A 17,794-nucleotide genomic window follows, 5' to 3' on the forward strand; every position below is an offset into this window, starting at 1 on the left:
AGGTCAGAGATTTCCCCGCCAGACGCAGAGCCGGCCTTGAGGAGGGGAGAAGTGAGTGGCTTTTTCTGTGACTGTGCTTTCAAGTGTGGCTTGTGGAGTTGCGCGAAGCTGCGGGCTCCCGGGAGCCTTCCTTAGGACCTGGGAAGGAGCCTGGGGGCGCCCACTAGCCGGGGGTGGGCACCTCTGGAGGGGAGGGGATCGGGACTGGGGGGGGGGGCGGAGAGCTGGGAAAGGGAACAAAAGGAAAAAACAACCCCGTACGAATTGTTTTACTAGAGAGAATAAATTTGTGCAGTCAGCTCTGGCTCCAGCTCCTAAATTCCTCCAGGACCATCCGGGGAAGAAGGTGGGAGCTGGTGTGCGCACGGCCGGTGGAGGCTGGTCCTGGCCGCAGCCTCCTCCATGTGCTTCCTCAGCTTTTATTGTTCTTAGAGGAAAGCAAAGTGTTCCAGGAATTGGACAGAGCCCTGCTGCTTGGGGCACCTTACCTTAATTTGGACAGACAGCATTTTCTGGCCCTCTGTGGGAAAAGAACTAACTTGTGTCCATTTATTACCTTGTTTATTCTCTCAACAGCTTGGCAAAGCAGGCATTATTACTCATTTTACAGGTGAGGACATTGAGGCCTAGAGGGAAATGTGACCTTTGCCCGGTTCCCCAGGGTTCCCGGCTAGAGCAGGGAAGAGCAAGATTCAAAGCCCCTCTCTCTACTGCAGCTAGCTGAGCCAGGAGGCCACCTTCTCCTGCTTGGTCGTCCCAGATACTAAAATTTTAGATCAGACTTTCCTTAGGATGTATTTGGGATAATGGAAAAGAGGTTTTACATTTGGAGTCATTTCAAGCCAGATAGTTCTAGTTTGACTTAATCTTGAGCATTGATATGTGTAGACCTTGAGGGTGACCTATGTCTTCAGAAACATGTAGAATTTTGTCAGAATTGCAGATACATTCCACAGGGATTTAAAATCATGCTAAAGTTCTTGGTATTGTATTTTAAAGGCAGTCCAAGAATTTATAAATGCACCTGCAAAAATAAATAAATAAATTAATTAATTAATAAATAGCTAGCTAGCTAGCTTCGTGCCAGTAGGTCAAAGGAATTGTTACCATTTCTTTTTTCTCTTTTATTAAAAATCCGAGTTATCCCCGGGTGGCTCAGTGGTTTAGCGCCTGCCTTCGTGATCCTGGAATCCCAGGATCCTGTCCTGTGTCAGGCTCCCTGCATGGAGCCTGCTTTTCCCTCTGCCTGTGTCTCTGCCTCTCTCTCTGTCTCTCTCTCTCTCTGTCTCTCATGAATAAATAAAATCTTTAAGAATAATAATAATAGGGATCCCTGGGTGGCGCAGCGGTTTGGCGCCTGCCTTTGGCCCAGGGCGCGATCCTGGAGACCCGGGATTGAATCCCACGTCGGGCTTCCGGTGCATGGAGCCTGCTTCTCCCTCTCCCTGTGTCTCTGCCTCTCTCTCTCTCTGTGTGTGTGACTATCATAAATAAGTAAAATAATAATAATAATAATAATAATAATTTTAAAAATCCGAGTTTCTTACTGTAGGTTGCTGGCTTTTGATTGATGAGCACTTGATGGTATTTTAAACTTTCAACTATTATAATTAATAGAGCTTTGATTCCTAAGATAGAATATTTTCTGGGTAATTTTCAAGATTTGAAGCAAATAAACCCCGGACCTTTTCTAGTTGAGACTCCAGGCCAGGGAGGCAAAATGGTACAGGATTAAGCGATAGGATTTGGATTGAAATATATTTAGATTCAAATTCCAGAACTGCCATTTGCTCGCTACATAAGCTCTGACAAGTTGGTCAGCCTCTCAAAATCCAGGTATTCTATTAAATCAAGTAATAATACAACTTCAGTGTTTTGACATGAATATTAAATGAGTTCAGGGACATAATCAAATATATAAAGTGTATTGCCTATGGTGGGAATTCAACAAGTGTTCTCCCTTTCAGAACTTTTTAGTCATATTAAAAATGAGTGTCTTCTAAAAATAATATATCATTATGTTATATGCCTGAAGGGAATATAGTGTTATATGTCAATTATACCCAAATAAAGAAGATAATACATTTTAAAAATGAGTTTCTCTTCTTAACTTGCCACTTGAGAGACCATGTTTGGAACTGAGATCCTATTGCTTGAAATTGCAAAGAAAACTCTAAACAAGCCTCTTAAAAATAAGTTTTACATATGCCGCAATTAATTTAGGATTATGATTTAGCACTCCAGTCAAATAGGATTATGCAGGCAGCCCAGGTGGCTCAGAGGTTTAGCACCACCTTCAGCCCAGGGCCTGGTCCTGGAGACCCAGGATCGAGTCCCATGTCAGGCCTCCTGCGTGGAGCCTGCTTCTCCCTCTGCCTGTGTCTCTGCATCTCTCTCTCTCTCTCTCTCTGCGCCTCTCATAAATAAATAGATAGATAGATAGATAGATAAATTCTTTTAAAAAAAGAAACCAAATAGGATTATGCTTGAAATTTTGTCATGCTACCAAAAAAAGTTCAAGAAAGATGTTTTTCCATTATGTCTTTTTAAACTTTATTTTGAATGATAGAAAATGTACAGATTATTGCAGTAGTACAAAGAATCTCCTGCATAGCCTTTATTCACATCCACCACTGTTTATTAGCATTTTGCTGGGTTTTTGTGTTCATTCTCTCTCTCCACACACCCACACACACACTTTTTTCTTTTTTTTCTTTTTTTTAAAATTTTTATTTATTTATGACAGCCACACAGAGAGAGAGAGAGGCAGAGACACAGGCAGAGGGAGAAGCAGGCTCCATGCACCGGGAGCCCGACGTGGGACTCGATCCCGGGTCTCCAGGATCGCGCCCTGGGCCAAAGGCAGGCGCCAAACTGCTGCGCCACCCAGGGATCCCCACACACTTTTTTCTGACTGAGTGTAGGTTGGACATATTATGTCCTTTCGTAAGCTTCCATGTGTATTTTGTATGAACCATGGATGTCATACATAACCACATAGATTTGCCATTTGGGGGAATTTTTCTCTGACTTGATCATTTATCTACAGTATGTATTACAACTTTACCAGTTGCCCTAGTAATGTAATGTCTTTTGTAGCAGCTTTTTCCCTAGATCAGGACCCAGCTCAGAATCACACATGGCATTTATTTGCCATCTCCTCAGTCATCTTTGAGAATTCTCGGGCTTCCTTGTCTTTCTTTATTTTTTATTAGTAAACTGTACACCCAGTGAGAGGCTCAAACTTGGGACCCCAAGATCAAGAGTCACATGTTCCACTGACTGAGTCAGCCCAGAGGCCCTCTTTGTCTTTCATAACATGACATTTTGAAGAATACAAACCCTCAGTTTGCAGTTGTCTGATGTTTACTCAAGATTTGTTTCAGATGATGCGTTTTTGACTGGGATATCACATATGGGATATTGTATTGTTTCCAGATATGACAAATGGAAAAACATACGGTCTTTCTGCCCCCTTATTGATGATGTGAATTCTGATTACTCAGTGATCATATTTTCCTTTTCTCCACTATATATAGTCACTATTTTTCATTTCTGTAATTAATAAGTAATTTGTCATAACTAACTCAAAACTGGGTGTATATCCTGATCATCAGACCTCACCACCACCATCAGAATCATCCACTGATGATTTGTGCCTAGACCACATTTTATGCTAATCATTGCAAAATGCCGATTTTCTAATTCCCATAATTTCTTCTATATTTATTAGTTGACATTATATATAAGAAAAAACTGTCTTCTTCCCCATTCATGTACTTGCATGTTATCAATATGAATTCATGGATTCTTTTTTTTTTTTTTTAAGATTTTATTTATTTATTCATGAGAGACAGAGAGAGAGGGGCAGAGGGAGAAGCAGGCTCCACGCAGGGAGCCCGACGTGGGACTCTACCCTGGGTCTCCAGGATCACGCCTGGGGCCAAAGGCGATGCTAAATCGCTGAGCCACCCAGGGATCCCCCCGAATTCATGGATTCTTTAGTCAGTGGATTATAGTCCATTGCTGTACTTATTTACTTTGTTACTCAAACGGTACCAAATTTAGCCAATGGGAGCTCCTTCAAGCCAGCTCCATGCCTTTTGGAAATACCTCCATCATTTTGTTGAGCACTTTCTTATTTTCTGCCATTAGATGTTTCTGGTTCACCTATACTCTCCTTGCCTCAGTCTTGGAATTAGCTATTTCTCCAAAGAACTCTGCTTTCTTTGAGTGGAGAGTACTCGGAAACCAGAAACCAGAATCTGGGCGCATCCTCTTTTAAACATTGGAATTCCTAAGTCCTTAGAGAAGAGTCCTTAGAGATTTTTGAAGACTAAAATCTGATGTGAAAGCCTAGTTTTCCATAAGTAGTGTAAACAGGAGTGTTTTTGCTTCTTAAATCTGCTAAAAATATTCTTGTGATCACACTTAGATTAGTATATTAATAAATTTGTAGGATTTTTTTTAAAGTGGATCTTAAGGAATTTGAAATAAACTGAGCAGAGATTGCTTCATTGGAATTTTTTTCAATTATTTATTTTGGTGTTTAATGTTTATTTTAAATGAACAAATGCCATGCTGTCCCATCTTTATAAATAACTCTCATCATGTCGATTTCATGGGTAATTATAAAAGCAAATGACAAGGTACATACTGGTTTTCACTTTTAAATCATGCGATGTGGTTCTATAGAGGTTCTTTGGACTGAAAATACCATTAAAAAGAATTTCATCTTTCTAGTACCTTTGTATCTTCTAGGATATTTGAAGTAACAAGGTGCCAGAGTCTTTATTAAAGTTTCAATAGCGGAAAGAAAAAAAACAAAAGTTTCGATGGGGAGAATCTAAATAATTTTTGTGTATTTCATTGTATATGTTAATCCTCTGTTACAATGACTGGAACACAATAGGCCGGATAGTCACCTAGTTCTCAGGTAATTCCTCTCTAACTCTTCTTAGTTGGCATTGTGATATTCCCAATAATATTTAATGTGCTATATCAATGTTTTTGATTTCCAGTTTGGTATTTCTGCTGCTGACCTCATGCACTGGGTTTTATACTTAAGTGAAAGCAATTCTTTATAAGCAAAGCACCTCTCTCAACCTCTTTCTCAAGAGGTTGTGGACATTGATTTGTCCTCCTAAAATGGGCCAGCTTTTCCTTTTTTAGGGCAAATTCTAGAAATGCTATCACATAGATGAGAGAAGTTCTCTGCAGAAATGAGTTTCTCAGCCCTTCATCTGTTCATAATTAGAACTGATGTGTGATTGGATTTCCTGGTGGTTGATAGCAGTGAGACTTTGGTTCTCAAGGAACGTGTTCTTTTCAGCCTAAACTATTGAAGAGTCGTGCTTTCACACTCAGAGCTGCTGACAAGTTCTCTCTTCCCCTTCTAGAAATGACCCTCCTCTCCTCCCAGTCTTCATCACCGGTGGCCCCACCTGGGTCCATGTACACTGAAAACCCAGAGCAGAGGATGCTGGAGAAGAGAGCCAAAGTGATAGAAGAACTTCTCCAGACGGAAAGAGACTATGTTCGGGATCTGGAAATGTGCATCGAACACATCATGGCGCCCCTGCAGCAGACGCAGGTGGGAGCTGTGGAGAAAGCTCGCTTTACCCTGAATGTGGTCTGGGGATGATGGGTTTGGTGGCTTCAGCACCTGACAGTACAGTGTTTACCCAGGAAACCCTAACTGTCTTGTGTGTGCCAGGTACTTGTCTAGATGCTGAAGGTAGGGAAAAAAGGGTAACAGCATCCTGGGGATTTACTGTCCTTATTGCTTGTTACTTGACCATCTGGGCCTGGCTTGGGTTTGTACTTCTGGAACATTCACTCCAAAGAACTTGTATAGGAAGTGGGCACTTCCATCGGATTTTGGGTGGGACTTTGTATCCCAATGTAATTCTAGACCAAATTGATAACATAGTCTTTTTACTAAGGTAATGGGAGATGGGGTCAAGCAGAGTGTGATTCAGTCAAGGACAAAGAGTGACACCAAAGATAATGTTGGCACGCTTCTGTTCTGGAATCTTTGTGACAGTGAGTGCAGATGACTTTGAACAGTTTTGTGTCATCCTTGAAGAGATGTTCCTAACATGAAAATGATATGCCATTAATTTCATTTCAATGCATCTTTTTTTCATTTTGTCTCCCTTTCTCAGATACCAAACATTGACTTTGAAGGACTTTTTGGAAATATGCAGATGGTGATTAAGGTCTCAAAGCAGTTATTGGCTGATCTGGAAATCAGCGATGCTGTAGGTATGAGCTCCTGCCATTGCTTCAGAAGCAGCCCCCCTCTCCCCCCCGACCTTTTGTTAAATTTCATGCATCAAAAGTAAGGGGTGAAGCAACCTTGCTGGTACTAAGTAGAAAAATGAAGTTCTAGCTACTTAGTTCAGAGATCACCAGGCCCTCTCTTCTCCTCCTCTATAGCCTACTTTGAGGTGCCACAGGATGTTAGCAATAGAAGAGATTTTAGATGTCGCTGTCCAAATTGACAGTTGCAGCCTGTTGATGGATCATGAGATCACTAGAGCAAGTTGTACCCAGTATATATTTTTTCAATAAAGTAAAATAGAAAATTTCAGAATATACTATAAATAATAAACACAGCTATAGTTTTTGGACACTTTCAATTCTACATATAAGTATACTGAGTCATTTAAAATGTTTTCACTTGTGGGTCATTGTCAAAAATGTTTGAAAAACAGTCATCTGTTTTTAATAAACAAAGAAACTATTATCTATTGCTGTGAAACAAATTATACCAAAACTTTGCAGCTTTAAATAAGAAACTATCCCCAGTGCATGTGGCTGAGGAATCCAGGAGTGACTTAGTTGGGCACTTCTGGCTCAGGATCTCTCATTAGGTTGGGGTCAAGCTGTTGGCTTGGACTGCTGTCCTCTGGAGCTCAGAGATCCTCTTCAAGGAAGCTCCCTCAGCTCTTCAGGCCCTCCTTCCTTGCCCTGTGAGCCTCTCCATGGACTGTCCTCAGGACATGGAGCTGGCTTTTCCCAGTGCGTGATCCAAGAGGGAGAAAGGGTTCAAGATTGGAGTCCCACAGTGTCTTCTCTAACTGATCCCCAATATGACATACCATTATTTCTGCCATATTCTGTTGGTCACACAGACCAGCTCTGATACAGCGTGGGAAGGGGCATCCTATCATAGAACCACACAGTTCTAGCCATCCCACCACACATATGACAACATCAGCAGAGGGGAAAAGTAACCCTGTGTCATTTAAGAGTGAGCAAACCTTGCTTAGTGCTCTCCTATCAGATTTCTCTTTATTTCTCATTGGCCACAACTGTGTCATATGCATATGCCTGAGCTGATCACTAGAAAGGAGAATGGGATCATGATGTTGGCTTAAACTAGGCAGTGTTTACCTGACTCACCTGGGAGAGAAATGGACACAATAACAGAATCAGGGCAAATGAAAGCTTTGGTGAGCCACTTGAAAAGGGCAGATTGACATGAATTGCAAAAGCAATTTGGGGGAGGTTAAGTTTATTTAATATATTTCTTTGTTTTTTATTTTAATATATTTCTAATTTAACTTTTTTTTTTTTTAGATTTTATTTATTTATTTATGAGACACAGAGAGAGAAGCAGAGACATAGCCCAAGGGAGAAGCAGGCTTCTCACAGGGAGCCCGATGCGGGACTCGATCTCAGGATCTGGGATCATGTCCTGAGCTGAAGGTAGACACGCTTAACCACTGAGCCACCCAGGCTGCCAACTTATTTTTAATATATTCACATGGTACATAAAGTTACAAAGAGCTATTTAATAAAAAGTCTCTTATCCATTCCTTAGCCATCAGCTCTTCAGACTAAAAGCACCCAGTGTTACTAAGATTTCTTCGGTTGCCTACCAGAGAGTTTGTCATATACCAGCAATTACATATGTATCTTCTCTATCCTGGACCCCATCCCCCATTTTTTAAAAATCACACAAGTGGGAGACACCTGGGTGGCTCAGTGGTTGAGTGTCTGCCTTAGCTCAGGGTGTGATCACGGAGTCCCAGGATTGAGTCCCACGTCGGGCTTCCTGCGGGGAGCCTGCTTCTCCCTCTGCCTTTGTCTCTGCCTCTTTCTCTCTGTGTCTCTCATGAATAAATAAAATCTTAAAAAAAAATCACATAAGTGGTAGTGAATTATTCAAACTGTTCTGCACTAAGCCTTCCCCTCACCCCCTCAACAGTGTACCTTTCGAGCAGTTCTGTGATCCAGGAAGAGAAATGGAAAAAGTGTACAGAGAGGGGGATAACTCAGCAAAAAAAAATCAAGGTAATGCAGGATGCTGGTGAAAGCAGCGTTAAGTTAGTGTTACTAGTCTGACCAAGGAAAGATTCTGATACAGCCAGGACAAGATTTAGTGAGGAAGGAAAGGATAGGACATGCTCAGGTCTTGGCTGATTAAGACGAGCAGGTCAAGATGAGAAAAAAGCGTCAGGAGACTCTGGGTGTGTAGTAATGTGTAAGGGACTGGTTTTTAGATTATTTTAAACGTGTCTCATAGAAGGAAATCTATTTTACATAACGACCCAAGTCTGATTATCCACTCTACATTGAGGCTTCTGAGAAGAAAGTTACTAAAAACACTATGTTTACCTATATTCCAAAGGGCCTGTGTTTCTCGATCACCGGGATGAGCTTGAGGGAACATACAAGGTTTACTGCCAGAATCATGATGAGGCCATTTCACTGCTGGAAATCTATGAGAAGGATGAGAAGATCCAGAAGCATCTTCAGGACTCATTGGCAGATCTCAAGTAGGAGTTTTGATCCCACTGCACTTCCATCATAATTCTTTAGTTCTGCCTTTGAGAAGTCTGTCTGCACATACATCTAGATTTCTTATGACCTATCTTATTTTAATCATAAATGATACGTTATTACAGGTCCTGTATGTAACTTGCCCTTCTCATTGTATTGCCTTTTCCCTTGAAAATCTTCAATGGCTTCCCGCTTTGTATCTGTAGATACAGAGTATTAAATTAGCATATCAGGTAAGAAGCAGCCAGGAAGATAGTTTGGTCTAAATAAACAAGACTATAGGTACGAAGACCCAGTTCACTTATTCTTGACCTTCACATGAGATTCTCCTGCACTTAGGTAGGTTATAAGCATACAATGTATGCCTAAGTAGATCAAAGTGAAGTTAGGGGCTTACTAACTTTTTAATGGACTAGATATGCCTCCATAGATACTCATAATTTCCCTTTATCCCATGTCATTTTTTTTTTGTCTGCCCAACTGATAAGCATTAGTTGAACTAAGTCATTCTAAGAAGAATATGAAAATTGGCATTAGCTTTACCTCTAAGCAGCTGTCTGTTTTCTTTTCATGCTTGCTGCCCTGTAGGAGCCTGTACACCGAATGGTAAGTCCCTGGTCTTTGATGCACAAGCTCATTTCTATATTTTCTTCCTTTATAGACCAACCTAGAAGTAGACTTCCTTTGCTATATTTTACTCCATAGCACTTAACCCCCAAATGGCACTTCCTACAATGTTTGTTGCCTGTTTCCTTCCACTAGGACAGGTCACTACTAAGTCTCCAGCACCCACAACAGTACCTGGTATTTATTAGGTGCCCAGAAAATATTTGCTGAATGAATGAAATTGGAAAGGACGGTGAGAGCACAGAGCTATATTTAAGAATCCCAAACATTACCAATAGGCCTTGTATTGTTTTTTAAATTTTTCTTATTTAAATTCAGTTTGCCAACATATAACACCCAGTGCTTATCTCATCATGTGCTCTCCTTAATGCCTGTCACCCAGTTACCCTTTCCCCTACCCACTTCCCCTTCTGCAACCCTCTATTTGTTTCCAGTTAGTAGGAGTTTCTCATGGTTTGTCTTCCTCTCTAATTTTTCCCCACTCAGTTTCCCTCCTTTCCCTTATAATCCCTTTCACTATTTCTTATATTCCACATATGAGTGAAACCATATGATGATTGTCCTTCTCCAAGTGACTTATTTCACTTAGCATAATACCCTCCATCTCCATTCTTGTCAAAGCAAATGGTAGGTATTTGTCCTTTCTGATGGCTGAGTAATATTCCATTGGTGTGTGTGTGTATACCACATCTTCTTTATCCATTCATCTGTCGAAGGATATCATGGCTCCTTCCACAGTTTGGCTATTGTGGACATTGCTGCTATAAACATCAGGGTGCAGGTGTCCCAGCATTTCACTACATCTATATCTTTGTGGTAAATAGTGCAATTGCTGGGTCATAGGACAGCTCAATTTTTAACTTCTTGAGGAACCTCCACACTATTTTCCAGAGTGGCTGTACCAGCTTGCATTCCCACCAATAGTGCAAGAGGGTTCCCCTTTCTCCACATCCTTGCCAACATTTGTTGTTACCTATCTTGTTAATTTTACCCATTCTGACTGGTGTGAGGTGGTATCTCATTGTGGTTTTGATTTTTATTTCCCTGATTAGGCCCTGTATTTTGACATTTGATTTAAAGTCTCTTTTTCCTCTTCTGTTAGGGGATGTACAAATTATATTAACCTGGGCTCCTTCCTCATCAAACCGGTCCAGAGAGTAATGCGCTACCCACTGCTGCTCATGGAGTTGCTGAATTCCACCCCAGAATCCCACCCTGATAAAGCGCCCTTAACCAGTGCAGTCCTTGCAGTCAAGGAGATCAACGTTAACATTAATGAATACAAACGGCGGAAGGACCTGGGTAAGAAAAGCATAGTTGCTGAAAAGGAGATACACCCTTGACAATGCTCTCCTCAAAAGAATTATTCCATCACCAGAGATGGGCAAGGCAGAGGGTGGGCACTGGGGCTGTGTTGAAGAAACAGCGGCAGAATGGGGGGAAACGGTGGGGTGCCTGGGTGACTCAGTCAGTTAAGCATCTGCCTTCTGGTTGTGATCATAGGCTCCTGAGATGGAGCCCCCGCATCAGGTCCCTGTTCCATAGGGAGCCTGCTTCTCCCTCTCCCTCTGCCTGCTGGTCCCTCTGCTTTTGCGCTAGTGCGTGTGCATATGCGCTTCCGTGCTTGCGCGCTCTCCCTCTCTGTTAAACAAAGAAAATCTTATTTAAAAAAAATAGGAAAATGGGGTATGAAAAAGAAAGCAATAAAATAATGAAAGTACAACCATGGAATATTGGAAGTAAGGAATCTGTGATCAAACTTGTAGCAATGAGTGTCTTTCCCAAGGATATGGAGAGTGGCTCATTCAGGCGTTGGCATTTGCTTTCTCTGCTCATGGAAGGGCAAGCGTTTTCAACCCATGCTTTGACTTGTTTTCTTGCATGTCCTGTAGGATGTTTTACTACCTCCATTTAAGTTAGGACTTTGCCTCTTCAGAAAACCTCAATTTACCTAGTCTGTGGGTCACGTGACTCCTCTCTGGTCTGAGCTGAGCCCCGCCCCCCCAAGCAGTGTGTAGTCAGTTGCAAACCACCCAGCACTTTCTTATAATATGGAAGGAACTAAACCATTTCTTTTCTTTTTTATCAAACCTCTTGTGGGGCTCTAATTTGAACCCTCGATGAGTACAGCATTGTGACCATGATAAATTGATTTGATAGTCATATCCTTAAAGAATCCATAATATAGTATAACCTCTTTCTCTACCTTCTACTTCCACCACATCGCTCACATTGGTTATACAATGTTGACTGTGCCTTTAAAGCCCTCAGGCCATCTAGCCCTTTGTCTTGATTCATACCTCCTTTTTAAAAAAATTAAATTCAATTGGTTAACATACAGTGTATTACTAGTTTCAGAGGTAGAGGTCAGTGATTCATCAGTAATTTTTTTTTAAAGATTTTATTTATTTATTCATGAGAGACACAGAGAGAAGCAGAGACATAGGCAGAGGGAGAAGCAAGCTGCCTGTGGGGAGCCTGATACGGGACATGATCCCAGGACCCCAGGTCACCACCTTAAGGCAGACACTCAACCACTGAGCTACCTTAGCTACCCTAGCTAAGGCAGAGCTACCTACACTGAGCTCTATTATTCCCAGTGCTCATTCCATCACATGCCCTCCTTAATGCCCATCACCTAGTTACCCCATCCTCCCACCCCCACCCCTCCAGCAACCCTGTTTGCTTCCTATGATTAAGAGTCTCTTAATGGTGTGCCCCCCCGCCTTGGTTCGTATCCACTAATGTAATGTCTTCATCTCCTACAATAAAATGTGCCTCTGTAGTGCCACACAGTCTTCTCCTTGTGACGCTTCTGATGTCTCTAGACTTTTCTGGAGATTGTGCCTAAGGTATGGCACAGTAGTTAATCCCATGACTCCTGTATAGCATTTTAATATATGAGACAATTGGGTATAAATATCTTGTTTGTACTGAGACCATTTAAGATGGTCTTATAAAGCAAGTAGTGTTCTTTTCTATACTATATTAGAAAAGAAAATGAGGCTCAGAGGAGTTAAGTGACTTCTGGAGGACACATCTTGATGAAATGACAGACCCAGGTATTGAGCTCAGAGGTTTCCTGGACTCCAAATCTTAGACTCTTCTCCTGAGCCCTCTGCACTCTTTCCTCCTAACCACCTCCAGTCTGTGCCGTCTCTGCTTCGTCAACTATTCTGTACATCCATATGGTGACTTACATTCATGTTTTGTCTCTATTCAATTATAAGCTCATTGAAAACAAGCACCAGCTCTTGTTTAGGTTGTTGGTCTCATTTTGTGGCTCGTTTTGTAGCCTGTCCATGTTCAGAGAAGGGCTTTCTTGATTCACTCCCTAGTTCTCAAGTATCGAAAGGGTGATGAAGATAGCCTCATGGAGAAAATTTCCAAACTGAACATCCATTCCATCATCAAGAAATCCAACCGAGTTAGCAGTCACCTGAAGCACCTCACTGGCTTTGCTCCACAGGTGAGATTCCCAAGCTTGAAGGTTTGGCAAATCTTTGGCAACTTTGGGGGTTCCACAGGGCAGCCTGCATGGTGTTGATTGGCACGATTCCCCTCTTAGTACCTCTTTGGTGTTTGCCACCTGGTGAATACAGGACCCTGCAGCTACTGTGTATGTGAATCCACCCACCCAACCCTCCACGTGCCTTGGTGAGCTGCATACCATGTGTACGAGGACAAACTGGTCACTGTATAATAGTTACTTTGGTTTTAGACACCCATGAAGAGCTTATTATGTATTTGGTGAGACAAAATTGTAGACAGGAAGCTAGAAGGGATTTAAGAGATCACTGTAGTTCAACACAACATGTCACAAATTAAAAAAAAAAACAATCCATAAAGTCTGGTTATTTGAAGACATTCGGCCACATTGCTGAGAGTGGATCTGAAGTCATGAGGCTTCATTCTACTGAGCATATATGCCTCCCGCAGTTAGTAGGAAATGACAGTCAGAAAACAATCAGTTGCTAAGTTTCACAGGTTGAGCTCTGTGTGCCGTAGTACTTAAGAAAATAGGAATTGCATGAGAGTAAGCTTCGTGTTGACAGGAGATTTAATCTCAGCCTCAAAGAAAGGGGGTGTTTGGGAGGAACAGGGGAGGGCCTACCAGGCAAGGTGATAGCTCAAGCCAAGGCACCAGGGTGAACAAATATGGACACCAGGATCAGGAAGAGAGAGCATCCTGACCAGAGCAGAGCATGTCTCCCTATCAGGAGCAGAGGAAGTAAAGCGTGAAGGCAGGAGGGCCCGGGTATGTTTTGGAGGTCTTGCAAGGTGAAGTCTTTAAATTCAATTCAGTATGATCTGGGGAAACATCAAAGGCTTAAAATGTAGACAAAAGATATGTTTAAGAAAGATACTTTTGCCAATTGGATCTATTGAGGGGGAATCCAAATCTGCTAACAGCACTGTTTGTTTTGAACAGATAAAAGATGAAGCATTCGAAGAAACAGAAAAGAACTTCCGAATGCAAGAAAGATTGATCAAATCTTTTATCCGAGACCTGTCTCTCTACCTCCAGCATATCCGGGTGAGTGAAGACAGCACCCTGCTTAGAGTCACAGAGGGTATAATTCTGTTTTCCTGCTTGTCAGCATATTGTGGAGTGTGTGCTGAATAATCTGGACTCAAACGACCACTGTGCCCCACTATACTTACTCTTGGGAGTCCTGTAGATTATTTAAGAGGTGACAGCATTTGGATGATGAGCATGCTGAGCTAGTTCTGGAGTGGCCAGCGTCTTCCTCCCACTCTTGGTCACCATCCTCCCCACCAACCTTCTTCTTACTCTCTTCCTCTGGCCAGGTATTTGTGAAGCAACTTGTCACAGTCCATTTTGTCAAGATCATTTCAAAGTTTGAATAATTCGAGAATGGTTCACATGGAGGCACATTTTCTCATAATAATATTAATTTCCTGATGTAATTGCTATCCACAAGGCCTCTAAAGTTAGAACCGTGAACAGGTGCAGAGAGGTGGAGGAGCTGAGGAAGTCAGGTGGTGGTTGCTTCACAATCAGAGGTAGGACTAGATTCTTTTCTGTTTGTGTCTCTCTTTCCCTTGTAAGCTTCATAGAATGGCATTTATATAAGCCTGTCGTGTATCCCTGTCCCTCACATATGACCATCTCTTCCTGTGAAATAGTTTTCTTAAAAAGAGATCCTCTGCTTTCTAAAAAAAATTCATTTTTTAATTTAAGGAAAATGGTACAAATTCAGAAGATACCGAAGGGATAAGTAAAAAGTAAAAATCATTCTCCAACCTATCTCCTAGGCACCTTTTATTTTTAAATTTTTTTTAAAGATTTTATTTATTTATTCATGAGAGACATGGAGAGAGAGAAAGGCAGAGACACAGGCAGAGGGAGAAGCAGGCTCCATGCAGGGAGCCCGATGTGGGACTGGATCCCTGGTCTCCAGGATCATACCCTAGGCTGAAGGTGGCACTAAACCACTGAGCCACCTGGGCTTCCCCTGTTGATGGACATTTAAACTATTTGTAGTTGGCAGACGATTACACATATTGGTACAAGGAATATCCTTGTATATGCATCATTTTCTGATCTATGAGAATATATCTGGAGACCAGAGTACTAGATTTGCTGAGCCAAATCATATAGCAGTGTAAATTTGCTATTATTAAATTTTATAGACATTGTACCAGTGAAAATTCCCTGTCAGTAGTGTATGAAATGGTTTCCCCATCCCTTGTTAACATCACACAGTGTTACCAAAATCAAAATGTTTTTCTTTACAAGACAGGTTAAAAATGCTACTTCCTTATAGTTTTAATTTGCATTCCTTATGAATGAAGTTGAGGATATTTTCCTATCTTTAAGTCATTTTATTCCTTTTTCTGTTGATATGTCTATATTTTGAAGCACTTATTTATTGATTTGATGGTCTTTTATCGATTTCTCATAGGAATACTTAGTTCTGACTGCTAGATTTTTGAAACCTTTGTGCCATTTTAGATGCAAACAAATCATGGAAGATTGCATATTGTGTGGTACCTTTTTTTAATAACATTTTTTTTCTTCAGTCTCTTGAGAACATTGTAGGCTGAATTTTAAAACTTAACAGTTTACTTTGGGGGAATGGAACCTCCCTTTATCTTTTAAGCTAGATTCTCAGATTTTTTTAGACATCAAGGCTCGTTAGATCTGTTCCTGTCACCCTAACTTGGCATGAGTGGGTTGAGTTCATCCTTCTGCTGCAGTGTTCTGAGCATGGCTGAAGCATTAAAAACTTAATTATAATGTTTAGTACCTTATAGAGCAAAATTAATGGAAAGCATTTGGCTGAATCTAAAGACCTACAGTCAAATTCTTCAATGTGGTTTACCCAACCTGGAGTAGTGGTACACACCTTAAATCATTCAATGAATAAATCATTTAAAAAAACGGAAAAAAAAAAAAAAAAAAGTCAAGCCGCTGGGCATACCCTAATCGGAAATCGGCTCATAACAATGTGACCCTGCTTTGTTCCCGCCAAAACTGTCCGCCAATTCTGACCAAAGTAATAGGCCAGCTCAAATGGATACTATAGAGTAAGAAGTAATTCAACTGGCCACCTGCGTGTGGACCGACATGACTGTGCAACTTTCTGTGTATCCCATGGGCCACTGGCCCCTATAAAGCTGCTACGCCTCTTAGTCTCGGGGTCCAAGTCCCTGCTCCGCTGTGTTGGGTGCACTTGGACCCAAGCCCGGGCTTGTAAATAAACCCTCGTGTGCTTGCATCAGGGCTCTGTATATGTTGGAGAAAATAGTACAGCCCTGCATGTAAGATGATGGTTTACAACTATTCTCTCCATCTGTTGACTTTGAGTTTGCTTAAATGTTTTCTCCGTGTAGAAATTTTTAGTTTTGCATGGTCTGAACTCTTCTTTTATGGCTTCCTAGGTCTATGTCATACTTGAAAAGGTCTTTCCTCTTCCAAGATAATAAATATCTCCCAGGTTTTAGTTTTTTCATTATTTCATTTCTTAAAGTTAAAGTCATTGACTAGCTGGAATTTAGTGTATAAGGTTGAGGTAGGGATCCAGTGTGATTTTTTTTTTTTCACCTGCTTTTCCAATTGTCATCATTTATTAAGTAAATAATTCCCATGATTTAAAATGCCCCCTACATTTCTTCTAAAGAGCAAATTCTCTTTTTGGCTTCTAAAAAGCAAACTCTCTCCCTTCACATACACAATTAGATAAAGATTAGGGTTTATAAAACTTTTTTTTTTTTAAGATTTTATTTATTTATTCATGAGACAGAAAGAGAGAGAGGCAGAGACACAGGCAGAGGGAGAAGCAGGCTCCATGCAGGGAGCCTGATGCGGGACTTGATCCCGGGTCTCCAGGATCAGGCCCTGGACTGAAGGTGGCACTAAACTGCCGAGCCACCCGGGCTGCCCAAACTTTTTAAGAGCATATAAGCTTTAAGTAAGAAATTTGGCAAAAAACACCGTTGATACACAATTCCCAAGTGTGTTCCCTGGCCTAGGACTTTCCCTTACAATTCCTCCACTTTCGATGCCTCCCTGTTGGGGGTTTTCTCCCACTTGTTTTCTAAATGTGTAGCAAGCATATACCTGAGTTCCCAACTCTTAAGAGACTTATCTCCATAGCAGTGGAAGGAGGACATAATGTTGACATAACTGACAGCCATTTGATGGGCAGGTCATTTTGGTTCTGACTGCTAACTAGAAATGAAGGGAGAAAATGTTGGACAGTTTCATCACCAACATAAAATGAAAAGCCCAGCCAAATAAAATTAGTTGGATCAACTGAGAGAGCTGGCAAGAACAGAAGCTGAGAGACATTACTTTACTCTGGTATCTGCAATGGCATGTGGACTACTATTTTGAGACTTCATGACATTTTTTTAAAAGAATGTAAGAGAACGTCATGTTTCATTTTCATTCTCCCACTCAGGAGGAATTAGGAAGATTACACAATTTATCCTTCTGACAAAACACTATGTCTGCACATACAGACGTAGGACTTAAAGAGGTCTGCAAATGTCATAAAATACAAGGTCGTAAAATCAAACTGATACTTGCACAGATGTTTTTTGCTTAGGAACTTCATTTGTCCTTGAAATATAATAATGGAGTTTTGGGTACGTTTAAATTTTATTTGGGTTAATATCGAAATAATAGGCATTCCCTTAACTTAAACTAAAAGAAGGTGAGAATCCAGCATTGTTTAAGTAGCCAGAGAAAACAGCCTGAGATTTAAAAACTGTCAGGACCAGTCAGGAAGAGTTTACTGTGCATTCACTTATATATTCATTTATTCAGCAAATGATCATTGAGTCAGTGAACAAAACAGACAAAAATCCCTGCCTCATGGAGCTTACATGTGATTAGGGGGTT

At 41.2% G+C, this 17,794-nt stretch overlaps 1 protein-coding gene across 4 annotated transcripts in view; it reads left to right on the top strand.

The window, feature by feature from the left end:
* LOC121484112 (dynamin binding protein) overlaps positions 1–17,794 on the top strand; it is a 106,577-nt gene that overhangs the window by 78,345 nt on the left and 10,438 nt on the right. For all 4 annotated transcript variants that reach the window (XM_041742877.1, XM_041742876.1, XM_041742878.1 and 1 more), the window contains 7 exons: positions 5,400–5,593; positions 6,168–6,267; positions 8,642–8,789; positions 9,382–9,399; positions 10,523–10,722; positions 12,759–12,889; positions 13,853–13,957. In XM_041742877.1, the coding sequence (XP_041598811.1) occupies positions 5,400–5,593; positions 6,168–6,267; positions 8,642–8,789; positions 9,382–9,399; positions 10,523–10,722; positions 12,759–12,889; positions 13,853–13,957 (896 nt within the window). The remainder of the gene's footprint in view (positions 1–5,399; positions 5,594–6,167; positions 6,268–8,641; positions 8,790–9,381; positions 9,400–10,522; positions 10,723–12,758; positions 12,890–13,852; positions 13,958–17,794) is intronic.

The sequence above is a fragment of the Vulpes lagopus genome, chromosome 2 (assembly GCF_018345385.1).
Source record: "Vulpes lagopus strain Blue_001 chromosome 2, ASM1834538v1, whole genome shotgun sequence".
NCBI classification, from domain to species: Eukaryota; Metazoa; Chordata; class Mammalia; order Carnivora; family Canidae; genus Vulpes; species Vulpes lagopus.